The sequence below is a fragment of the Phasianus colchicus genome, chromosome 31 (assembly GCF_987193195.1).
Source record: "Phasianus colchicus chromosome 31, bPhaCol1.hap1.1, whole genome shotgun sequence".
Lineage (NCBI taxonomy): Eukaryota > Metazoa > Chordata > Aves > Galliformes > Phasianidae > Phasianus > Phasianus colchicus.
Genome location: NC_143466.1, coordinates 1,031,604 through 1,044,095, shown reverse-complemented (window position 1 = coordinate 1,044,095; position 12,492 = coordinate 1,031,604). Strand labels below are relative to the sequence as shown.

Genomic DNA, 12,492 nt, shown 5'->3' with positions numbered 1-12,492 from the left:
CCCCGCCCACTTTCACCCCACGCCCAATCATAGGCCCTCCATTTAAGCACGCTCATTTGCCCCGCCCCCTTTAAAGCCACGCCCGCTTCGATCGCCCCTTGGTCCGTACCGCCATTGGCTCCGCCCCCTTTAAGCCCCGTCCCGTGACTCCACTCCCTTTAAGCCACGCCCCCTTAAGCCACGCCCCCTTTTGAAAAGCAACGCCTCATTGGCTCCGCCCCCTTTAAACCACGCCCCCTTAAAGCCACACATCATTGGCTCCGCCCCCTTAACCCCGCCCCCTTTAAACCCCGCCCCTTGACTCCGCCTCCTTTAAGCTCCGCCCCCCATTGGAGCCGTCCCGCTCCCCCCCCCCCCTACCCTGTGGCTCCCATTCATTCAGAGCTGCTCCCCATCGCTGCTGCTCGCCCCCCCCCCGCTGTCCTCCTCGTCCTCCCCCCTCAGCATCCTGCGCACGGTGCGGCTCAGTGTCATGGGGTCACACCTGGGGGGAACATTGGGATGGGGTCAGGGGGGTCCAGAAAGCCCCCCCCCCATCATCCTTCTGGCCCCATATGCCCCCCACATACACACACATCCCCCTCACCCTACACAGCCCTATGCAGTGTGCTATAGGGAATACAGGGTGTTATAGGGGCTGTGGGGGGCTGTAGGGTGCTATAGGGGCTGTTGGGGTGGCCGTAGGTGCTACAGGGACTACAAGGTGCTGTAAGGGCTGTGGGGGACTGTAGGGTGCAATAGGGGCTATAGGGTACTATAGGGACTGTGGGGTACTATAGGGTGCTATAGGGGCCCTTGGGTGCTATAGGGGCTGTAGGGTGCAACAGGGGCTGTAAGGAGCTATGGGGGGCTATAGGGTGTTATAGGGGCTATAGGGTTTTATAGGGCCTGTTGGGGTGGCTGTAGGGCGCTATAGTGGCTATAAGAGACTATAAGGGCTGTGGGGTGCTATGGGGCACCATAGGAGACTGTGGGGAGGTCTGTCATGTGCTATAGGGACTACAGGGTGTTATAGGAGCTGTGGGGCTCTATAGGGTGCTATAAGGGCCATTGGGTGCTATAGGGGCTGTGAGGGGCTACAGGGTGCTATAGGGGCCCTTGAGTGCTATAGGGACTGTTGGGGTGGCTGTAGGGCGCTATAGGGGCTATAAGAGGATATAGGGACTGTGGGGGGCTATAGAGTGCTATAGGGGTTGTAGGAGGCTATCGGGCCGTATAGGGCCTGTTGGGGTGGCTGTAGGTGCTATAGGGACTACAAGGTGCTGTAGGGGCTGTGGGGGACTGTAGGGTGCAATAGGGGCTATAGGGTGCTATAGGGAATGTTGGGGTGGCTGTAGGGTGCAACAGGGGCTATAAGGGGCTATAGGGGGCTACAGGGTGTTATAGGGGTTGTGGGGGGCTACAGGGTGCTATAGGGGCTGTGGGGAGTTATAAGGTGCTACAGGGTGCTTTAAGGGGCTATAGGGGCTGTGGGGAGGCTATAGGGTGCTATAGAGACTCTAAGATGCTGTAGGGTGCTATAGGGGCTATAAGGGGCTCTAATAGGGGCTGTGGAGGGCTTTAGGGTGCCCTAGGGAGCTATAGGGTGCCATAATGAGGTCCCATAGGTCCCACCTGAGGCGGACCCGCAGTGCAGCCACATGACAGGCAGTGGCTGCAGTGCCGTCCCCGATGTCCTCCAGAGCCCGGCGAAGGATCTGACCCTGAGCGTGGGCACGGGATGTCCCCGATGTCACCACGGCCAGCTGGTCCTGTAGGGCACGATGTGCTGCCTCGGTGGCCTCCGCCTGTGGGGACATGTGGGGGGATATGGGGTGGGTTATGGGGATGTGTAGGGATATGGGGATATGAGGTGGGATATGGGGACATGTGGGGATATGAGCACATGGGGTGGGATATGGGGTGGAATATAGGGACATGAGGACTTGTGGGGATATGGGGACATGTGGGGGCACAGGGACACGTGGAGATGTGAGGTGGAACATGGGGACCTGGGGTGGGATATGGGGTGGGATATGGGGACATGTGGTGTGGGGACATGGGGACATTGGGAACATAGGGTGGGGACATGGGGTGGGATATGGGAATGTATAGGGACATGGGGTGGGATATGGGGACATATGGGCACATGGGGATATGGGATGGGATATGGGGACATGGGGATATGGGGACATGGGGACATGGGATGTGATACGGGGACGTGTGGGAACATGGGGACATGTGGGGGCGTGGGGAATGGGGACATGGGGACATTGGGAACACAGGGTGGGGACATGGGGTGGGATATGGGGACATGAGAACATAGGGTGGGATATCGGGACATGTGGGATTATGGGGACCACCCAGGGCCATGGGGGCATGTGGAGACCCATGGGGAAAGAGGAGACAGCATGACATGATGTCATGTCCCCCCAGGTGTGACATCACCCCCATGACATCACCCCACGACATCACCCCCACGATGTCACCCACCTGCAGCCGGTACCGCTCCCCCCGCAGCCGCTGCTCCTCCAGCTCTGCCTGCAGCCCCCTCAGCTGCCGTCCTGCTGCCCGCGCTGCCCGACCCAGAGCTGCCCTCGCCCTGCAGCACCCATGGGTGCCCCATGAAACCCACCAGCACCCACGGGGGACCCTCGGGCCACCTTAGGACCACCACTGGACCGCCATGAGGCCACCAATAGTTCATAGGGACACCATGGGACATTTTGGGACCACCCTTGGGACCACCTTGAGTCACCCTGGCATCAACAAAGCCCACCCTGGTTCACCTTGGGACATCCTGGAACCAATTTGTGCAACACTGGGGCCATCTAAGCCCACTCTGGGAGAATGTGGGCCACCCTGGGACCACCCAAGCCCACCCTGGGACCCTTGGGCCACCTTAGGACCACCACTGGACCACCTTGAGGTCACCCAATGCTTCATAGGGACACCATGTGACATTGTGGGACCACCCTTGGGACCACCTTGGGTCACCCTGGGATCACCCAAGCCCACCTTTGTCCACCTTGGACAATACTGGGGACATCTGAACCCACTCTGGGAGAGCTTGGACCACCCTGAGACCACCTTGGGTCACCCTGGTATCGCCCAAGCCCACCTTGGGACCTCTTGGACCACCCTGAGGCCACCCAATAGTCCTTTGGGACACCATGGGACATTTTGGGACCACCCTTGGTCAACTTGGGACCACCCAAGCCCTCCTTGGTTCACCTTGGGACATCCTGGAACCAATCTGTGCAACACTGGGGATATCTAAGCCTACAGTGGGGGACCTTGGACCACCCTGGGACCACCCAAGCCCTCCTTGGGACCTCTTGGACCATCTTGGACCACCTTGATGTCACCCAATACATCATAGGGACACCATGCGACATTGTGGGACCACCCTTGGTCAACTTGGGACCACGTTGGACCACCCAGGACCAACTTGGACAGCGCAAGCCCATGATGGAGCACCTTGGGACCACCCAGGACCTCCTTGGGATCACCAAGAGACCACGTTAGGGGCACCATAGAACCACCCAAGCCCACCCAGCAGTCCCCCAAAGACCCCATAGGATGTCTCACCCTGCCTCTTGCTGCAGCATCTCCTGCAGGTGAAGGCAGCGGGCACGCAGGGTGGCTTCAGTCGGGTGTGGGGGCACCCAAGGGTGCTGCAGCCTCCCCTGCAGCCCCCTCTGCTCCCTTTCCAGCTGTGCCCTTGCCTCTGCTGCTGCCCTGGTCCGTGCTTTTGCAGCCATCAGTGCCCGCTGCAGCTCCTGTGCCTGCATCACGGGGGAACCCGTGGGTCCCAACACACGCCCTGCACCCCCTGTGTGTTTTTTCCCATATAGGGTCCCCCGTTGGAGATGATAGAGGTACCCCCATTGGTCCCTCTCTACATTTTCTGTAGGTACCCTGGCAGACACTCCCAAAGATAACCCTATAGGCACCTCCGGTAGGTGCCTCCCCCATAAGTACACCCATACATTCCCCAATGGGTACTCCCATAGGTGCCCCACAAATACCCCCATAGATGCCCCATAGGTACCCCTATAGGTACCCCCATAGGTCCCCCATAGATCTCCCATAGGTACCCCCATAGGTGCCCCATAGATACCCCCATATGTGGCCCACAGGTGCCCCCATAGGTGCCCTTATAGGTCCCCCATAGGTACCCTCATAGGTACCCCCATATGTGGCTCACATGTATCCCTATAGGTGCCCCTATAGGTACCCCATAGGTTGGCCCACAGGTACCCCTATATGTGCCCCATAGGTACCCCCATAGGTGCCCCTATAAGTCCCCCACAGGTATCCCCACAGTTGCCCCATAGATACCCCCATATGTGGCCCACAGGAACCCCCATAGGTGCCCCTATAGGTCCCCCATAGGTCCCCCCCATGTGGCCCACAGGTACCTCCATAGGTGCCCCATAAGTCCCTCATAGGCCCCCATATGTACCCCTATATGTGGCCCACAGGTACCCCTATAAGTACTCCTATAGGCACCCCATAGGTGCCCCCATATGTGGCCCACAGGTACCCCCTAAGTGCCCCTATAGGTCCCCCATAGGTTCCCCCATAGGTGCCCTATAAGCCCCCACCTCCTCATGCCTTTGTTGCAGGCGCTGCCGCAGCTCCCAGTTGTGCTCCCGCAGTTCCACCAGCGCTGCCTGCAGCCCCGCAGGGTCCTGGTCCCCCCTGCACCCATAGGGGCTATAGGGTCAGCAGGGGGGGCACGGGGCATGGGAGGGTATATAGGGGAGAAACTATGGGGTCGTAGGGGGTGTGCCGTGAGGAGTATAGGAGATATTGCATGGAGTCTATAGGGGATGTGGCACAGGGGCTTGTGGGGTGCACTATAGGGGGTATAAGGGATGCACTATAGGGGCCATAAGGTAGGGGCAGCCAATGGGGGCTGTGGGCGTGGCCAGGGAGGGGCGGGGGGGGGGCGCGTCCAAAGGGGGGGTCACTCACGTGGGTGGGGGTGGGGGGGGCAGGTGGGTGGAGATGTCATCCCGGTCCTGTTCTGCCTTCTGCCGGGCATGGTGGGCTGCAGCCACTGCCTGCGGGCGGGGCCGTGATGGACGCACAGTAAACCCCACCCACTCTGCCACCAAGCCACGCCCTTTCCATTTAGCTCCGCCCCGTCTACTTAGCCACGCCCCCTTGGTCGCTTTGCCCCGCCCTCGGGCCAATGGACCACGCCCACTCCCGTATAGCCCCGCCCACTTCTGTGCAGACACGCAATTATTGGTGTGGCCACGCCCACTCCCTTGCAGCCACGCCCACTTCTGTGCAGACACGCAATTATTGGTGTGGCCACGCCCACTCCCTTGCAGCCACGCCCACATCGCTGTAGCCACGCCCACTCCCTTCTAGCCCCGCCTTCTCCATTGTAGCCACGCCCGTTCCCTTGTAGCCACGCCCACACTGTGTAACCACGCCCGCTCCCCGTGTAGCCACGCCCCCAGCCCCGTGGCCCCGCCCACCTGCCGCAGCCTCTTCAGCTCCGCCTCTTTTTCCCGGCATTGTGACTCCGCCTCCTGTGCCCGAAGCTCCGCCCCTTCCCGCGCCGCTCGCGCCGCCTCAAGCTCTGCCCACAAGCCCCGCCCCGCCTCCTGAGTGGGCGGGGTTACGTTAGGCCACGCCCCTTTATCCCCGATCCATTCACAGGCCACGCCCCCATCGCTGGCCCCGCCCACCTGCTGTTGGCGCAGCCGCTCCCATGCTCGATCCCGGGCCCGGAAGGCTCCGCCCACTCTCGCTTTGGCTCCGCCCACCGCGATCTCGAGGGCTCTCAAAGCCCCGCCCTCCGCCAGGCTCCGCCCCCTTTCGTGCCCCAGGCTCCGCCCCAAAGCCGCCACCTGCGGGAGGTGGGCGGGGCACAAGGCATTGATTGACAGCTCTGTTACCTCCTATGCAAAAAAAAGGGGGCGGGGTTTTTAGCTTTGAGTGACACCTCGCCGGCCCCGCCCACCTGGTTGCTGAGGTCACGAAGCTCCGCCTCCAGGTCCAGCCGGCGTTTGGCCTGGAGGGGGGAAGGGACAGAGAAAGGGTCACATAGGGTGGGATGTGGGGGGTGGGTGAGGGCAGGGGGGGATCTTTTCTGCCCCACCCCCCCACCCCTGGGTGCTTTCCCGTGGTTGGAATAAGAGCAGCGTTGGCTCTGGGACAGCAGTGGCCCCTGTCCCCGCCCCGTGTCCCAATTCCAGCCTTAGGGCTGGCCGCAGGCCAATGGGGCCGGGGGAAGGAGGGAGGGGGGGCTGGGGCCCTGATAAGGGAAAAAGGTGGAAAATGGGGTCCCTTACAGGTGCTGAGGGTCCCCACGTCGCTGCTTCTCTCCCCTGTGGGGAATTTAAAGGGGTCTTCTAAATCCCTGCACCCCCTAATCCAGGACATTAGGGTTCCCCATGCCATACCTGGGTGACCCCCACAACTTCACTCACCCTCTCTCAGACTTTGTGTCCCCCCCACCCCCCAAAATCTGGGTCCCCTAAATCCACCCCCCTCCTCCCACCAGACAACTGTCCCCCTCCTGGACCATTGGTTCTGCTGGGTGGGGGCTCTCCCTACATCCCTACATATCCCTACATCCCCCCACCGTGGACATCTGGGTGTTCTGGGAGGGAGCTCCCCCAGATTTTTATGTTCACCCCCTCTCCAATCATAGAGTTTCCCTCATATTTCAGCCTATCTCAGTCCTCATCAGTGCCTGGGTAGGGGTGGGGGAGTCCTCCCCTTCATTGCCCCTCCCCATCCCAGTCCCCACTCACCTGTGCCAGCTTGAGGGGTCCCTCATCCATCACGACCCAAACTGGTAAAGGTTCGACAATACGAAATCTGAGGAGACACTACAATAATAACACCTTCCCTGCCCCCCGTAGGAGTCCTTAGGAATGGGGGGCAGGTGGAAGGGGGGGGGGGGTTGACAAATACCACCCTGGTATCTCCTCGCTTTGTCACGTCCCTGCAGCGTCAAGTGTGGCACTGCTGGTGCCACCCACGCCGCGGGCATAGGAGGACACAAGGAACCTCCCACCTCCTCTTGGGCCCCCCCTCAGGCTTTACCCAGTGCCCGCCCACCCCCCAGGGGACACAGGTGGACAGGGATGTCTGTTCTGCCCTGGGTGGCATCAGGGCCAGCCCTCGCCCCAGGGACGTGGGCACCTCCCTGAAGCACCCAAAGCATCTTTCTGGAGCATCCAAGCGTAGAAGTGGGCATCCAAGCATAGAACAGGGACAGAAAGATCACCAAGGGCACCCGAGAACCACCCTGGGGCACCCAAGAATGTCTTTGTGAAACCAAGCATCTCCATAAGCACCTCCTTGGATCACCAAGCATGTTTCTGAGGTACCCTAGCATCACCCAAGGGTGCTCTCAGAGCACTGAAGAATCTCCTTGGAGCACCCAAGCATCTTCATGGAGGAAGAAGGCATCTCTACGGGGCACCTCCTTGGTGCACCCAGCCATTTGAATTAGTGTGGGTCCAATGGGGGTTGAGATAGGTCAGCACAGATCAAGGTGGGTCAGCACGGATCAATATGGGTCAACACAGATCAATATGGGTCAGTGAAGAGCAACACGGGTCGACATAGATCATCATGGGGCAATGGGGATCAACTGCCACACAGATCAACACGTCAGGATGATGGACCAACAAAACATGGGTCGAAATGGATCAGCACTGCACCAACACGGGTCAACACAGAGGATCCAGGACCTGTGGGGATCCCTATAGGGTTCTGTGAGCCATCTGGGAGGTACATAGGGGAGTCAGACCCTATAGGGGGATGCTGGTGGGGGGAAAGCCCCCTGCGCAGGTCTATAGGAGGACCAGATTTTCCCTGTGTGGCTCCACAGGGGAACCCAAACCTGCGTGGATCCCCATGGGAATCTATAGTGATCAATGAAGGGCACAGGTCATATAGGGGATCCCAGTTGGTCACCCTATGGGAGCCTTTAGGGGTCTTCACAGGGGGACTTCAGCTCCTCGTGGGTCTCCACAGGGGATTGAGGCACCACAGGGTCGCCATGGGGGTCACTGAGTCCCTGCGAAGGCGCCTTTGGGGCTCTGTGGGGTCTCTATGGCAGTCGTCATCGTGCCTCCCTCTCCCCAGCCCGTCTCTATGGTTGCGGAGGCTGGAGGACCGCGCACTCTCCCCTAGTCTCTATGCTCCTCACTCACTTCCGTTCACCAGCCGGAAGTGACGCAAGGCGGCGACCGGAAGCAGCAGCGGCGGCGGCGGCAGTGCTTCGGGGCGTGGGGGGAGGCGGCGGCGGCTGCTGCCGCGAGGTGAGTGCAAGCCTCGCCTTCTGCGGGCATCCCCGGCTAATGACGTCACCAACGCCCGATGACGTCACACGCCCCCCCCCCCCTTTTCCCCGGAGACGTTGCGGTGCCACTAGGGATGAGGTTCAGCAAGGCCAAACGCCGGGTCCTGCAATATGGCCACAACCCCAGGCAACGCTACAGGCTTGGGGCGGAGTGGCCGGAAGACTGCCTTGAGGAAATGGACCTGGGGGGGTTGGTTGGTGCTCAGCTGAACACGAGCCAGCAGTGTGCCCAGGTGGCCAATGGCATCCTGGACTGCATTAGAAATAGCGTGGCCAGCAGGAGCAGGGAGGTGATCGTCCCCCCGTACTCAGCTCTGGTGAGGCTGCACCTCCGGTACTGTGTTCAGTTTTGGGTTCCTCACTGCAAGAAAGATACCGAGGCCCTGGAGCATGTTCCAAGAAGGGCAACGCAGCTGGTGAGGGGTCTGGAGCACAGGACTTATGAGGAGCAGCTAAAGGAGCTGGGAGTGTTCAGTCTGGAGAAGAGGAGGCTCAGGGCAGACCTTATTGCTCTCTATAACAACCTGAAGGGAGGTTGCAGTGAGCTCGGGGTCAGCCTCTTCTCTTATGTAACTGGTGACAGAAGTAGAGGGAATGGCTTCAAGCTGCACCAGGGGAGATTTAGGCTGGACGTTAGGAAATATGTCTGCTCCAACAGAGTGGAATGGGCTGCCCAGGGAGGTGGTGGAGTCACCGACCCTGGAGGTGTTCGAGGAATGTTTGGATTTTGTGCTGAGGGATATGGTTTAGTGAGAACTATCGGTGATAGGTTGGACTGGATGATCTTGAAGGTCTTTTCCAACCTCGGTGATTAATTCTGGTGATTCCAGGTACCTCCAGACCTCAGCAACGGCCCCCGCTCCGCGCCGTCCCCGCTGCCATGGCTGAGGCCGTGCATTACATCCACTTGCAGAACTTCAGCCGCTCGCTGTTGGAAACCCTCAACGGGCAGCGCCTGGGAGGCCACTTCTGCGACGTGACAGTTCGTATCCGTGAAGCCACCCTGCGTGCTCACCGCTGCGTCCTGGCGGCCGGCAGCCCTTTTTTCCACGACAAACTGCTGCTGGGTCACTCGGCCATCGAAGTGCCGCCCGTCGTCCCCAGCGGGGCCGTGAGACAGCTGGTGGAGTTCATGTACAGCGGGTGCCTGGTGGTGGCCCAATCCGAAGCTCTGCAGATCCTCACCGCTGCCTCCATCCTACAGATCAAGACGGTGATCGATGAGTGCACGCAGATCATCTCGCAGAGCCGCAGTCCCAAAGTGCTGCCACCTGCCCGACCGCCGCTGCCGGTGCCTACTGATGCTCACCACAAGCTCCGTGAGCTCTTGATGCCACCACAGGAGAACGATGGCTACTTCGGACCGTCCAGCTGTCACAGCCGTAAGCAGAGGCAACCGCTGCGGCTCCAGCTGCCAGTCAAGGAGGAGGAGGAAGAGGAGGTGGGGGGAGGCAATGAGGAAGGCTCAGCACCCCCCGTGCCGTTCCCTGCCGAAGAGCCGCCGTTTTTTGGTCCCCCCGACGTCTTCTCTGATGCCTTCCTGCCACCTTGGCCGAGTGATGATGGGGGCAAAGTGGGACCTGAGTGCAGCCTGGAGGCATCGGGGAGGGGTCCAGCTTTTGGGACAGAGGTGGAGCTGGGAGGGAGCAGCCTAGGGTTTGCCCCCACTGTGCCACCCCTCTACGAGGAGGGGTTTGTGGAGGGAGGGACGAGTGGTGGTGTCCCTCTGGTCCCCAAGGTGCCACGGGCCGGCCCGTCACGTTGCCCCGAGCCATCCTACCAGTGTGGCCATTGCCAGAAGACCTTCAGCTCCCGCAAGAACTACACCAAGCACATGTTCATCCACTCTGGTAAGGGGACAAAGTGGGGACGTGGGGTCCATGTGGCTCCTTGGGGGGTGTAGAGACAGAGCAAGTCCTGGCTGGGTCCTTCTGATGGGGGACAGCGAGGGCAGGGGGATATGTGGAGATGAAGATGTGGGTGGGTGAGGGTGTTGGTGGGACAGAGACACACGGGGCAGCGGGGTTGGTACGATGAGGGAATGGAAATGGTGACGTTGAGATGGTGACACTGGGGGAGGAGGGTGAGGAGAAGACACGGAGGTAGTGGGGACACCCAGAGTGAGGAGGTTTGGGACACGTGCCCACGTTGCTCTGTGTTGATCCACGCCGATGTATGTTGACCCGCGTCACTCCGTGTTGATGCGTTGAGGTGATCTGCATCAACCTGTGTTTACCCGTGTCACTGTTGACCCATCGATCCCTGCTGACTCACACTGATACATATTCATCTGTGTTGGTGTGCTGACTTGGGCATTCTCTGCATTGCTCCACTCTGATCCACATGGGAAGAGCTGTGTTGACCCACATTGCTCAGTTGCTCTTGTCAACCTGTGCTGAACCATGCTGAAACATGCTGACCCAAGCTGAGCTGTGTTACTGAAATCCATTGACCTGCATTGACTTCTGTGTCTCTGGGTTGTCCCGTATTGCTCCAGGGTTGATCTGTCTCGGACCATGTGGATATATGTCACGCTACGTTGACCCATGTTGATCTACGGTGACATGTGCTGATTTCTGTTGACCCACATAGGTCTGTGCTGACCCATCTCATTCTGTGTTGACACACAAAGACCTGTGTTGATGGATGTTGATATACGTTGACCTACGCTGATCCATTTGGTGCTTTCTGATCTGTCAGACATGCCACCTCTGTGGATCCATATTGACATCACTCTCTTTTGACTTACGTTGGCCCACATATGACTCATGTTGACCTGAGTTGGCCCACAATGACCTGTTGTCAACCTACGTAGCTCCATGTTCATCACATTGACCTGTGTAAGTCCACAATGACCTGCCTTCAACCTACGTAGCTCCATGTTGATGATATTGACCTGAGTTGGCCCACAATGACCTGCCATCAACCTACATAGCTCCATGTTGATCATATTGACCTGTGTAGGCACACAATGACCTGCTGTCAATCTACATAGCTCCATGTTGATCACGTTGACCTGAGTTGGTCCACAATGACCTGCCGTCAGCCTACGTAGCTCCATGTTGGTGATATTAACCTGTGCTGCTGCATGTTGGCCTGTAACTGATCTGTGGTGCCTCCTGTATTGATCCGTGGTGCTCCACATTGACCTGTCTGTCTCTCCACAGGTGAGAAGCCCCATCAGTGTTCCATCTGCTGGCGCTCCTTCTCACTCCGTGACTACCTGCTGAAGCACATGGTGACCCACACGGGCGTCCGTGCCTTCCAGTGCAGCATCTGCTGCAAACGCTTCACCCAGAAGAGCTCCCTCAACGTCCACATGCGAACCCACCGCGCCGAGCGCTTCCAGTGCCGCCTCTGCACCAAAGGCTTCTCCCACCGCACCCTCCTGGAGCGGCACACTGCTGCCACCCACCCCGTGCCACCTCCAGGGCCACCTCCAGGGCCATCTCCACCAGACACCAAGGGCGTGGGTGTCAGTCACGCTCACATGGCATAAGGGTGCCCCAGAGGCTTGTCGCCACCCCCAGACTGACTCTTTGAGCACCGTGGAGTGAAACCTGGAGGACTTTGACCCCTGTTGTGGATTTGATGCCCTGGATGGACAGATGGAGAGAGATGAGGTCCATCCCACTCGTCCCCTCCCACCCAGGATGTGTTTCTCAATAATGGGGTTTCCTTTTAGCTCTGAACTGCAGCTGTAGGGGTGGTTAAACACACTCTGGGGTGCTGGCGGGTTGTGAAAATCAACACGCAGGTTTTAAGGACTCATTTAGTGCCATTAATGCAACTATTTTCCTTAAAAATCCCTCCTACCCCACTGCCTGCCCGTGAGGTTCTCACCCAGCAGATTGTGGGTGTCAGCAGGGCTGGATCACGGGCACACGGCCACCACAGAAGGGCTGCAGTAGCCATCAGCCATGTCACAGATCCTCCCCAAGTCTCTGTGTCTCTGTGCCCCAGTGTCACCTCCAGTGGCCCACATGTCTTCTGCAAGAGCCAATGGGGACACCAGGGCCAATTCTTTTTTCCGTTGGGCCTTCCCAAGTCTTTGTGTTGAGGATGGCCACCAAATGTCTTGTCCACATCCCATGGCCACCTCAGAAAGGCTGCGTAGCCACTGACCACATTACAAACTCTTTGTGGCCCATTCTGTCCACAGTCCTGTG

At 59.2% G+C, this 12,492-nt stretch overlaps 2 protein-coding genes across 3 annotated transcripts; one reads left to right on the top strand and one right to left on the bottom strand.

Moving 5' to 3' along the window:
- Nucleotides 1-378: 378 nt before the first annotated feature.
- LOC116240044 (uncharacterized) lies at nt 379-8,299 on the bottom strand. Of its 2 annotated transcripts, XM_090127444.1 has the most exons (10): nt 6,762-8,299; nt 5,966-6,016; nt 5,691-5,852; nt 5,478-5,606; nt 4,963-5,051; nt 4,590-4,686; nt 3,571-3,767; nt 2,473-2,581; nt 1,615-1,787; nt 379-484 (listed from the first exon to the last, which is right to left on the bottom strand). In XM_090127444.1, the coding sequence occupies exons 1-10, from the start codon at nt 6,789-6,791 to the stop codon at nt 379-381; spliced, it is 1,143 nt and encodes a 380-aa protein (XP_089983570.1). In that variant the 5' UTR covers nt 6,792-8,299. The 2 variants fall into 2 exon arrangements, with proteins under 2 accessions (XP_089983570.1, XP_089983569.1); XM_090127443.1 differs by having other exon boundaries at nt 5,478-5,852.
- On the top strand, nt 8,182-11,822 carry ZBTB45 (zinc finger and BTB domain containing 45). The gene is made up of 3 exons (XM_031610339.2): nt 8,182-8,282; nt 9,154-10,173; nt 11,491-11,822. The coding sequence occupies exons 2-3, from the start codon at nt 9,204-9,206 to the stop codon at nt 11,820-11,822; spliced, it is 1,302 nt and encodes a 433-aa protein (XP_031466199.2). The 5' UTR covers nt 8,182-8,282; nt 9,154-9,203.
- The last annotated feature ends 670 nt before the right edge of the window (nt 11,823-12,492 follow it).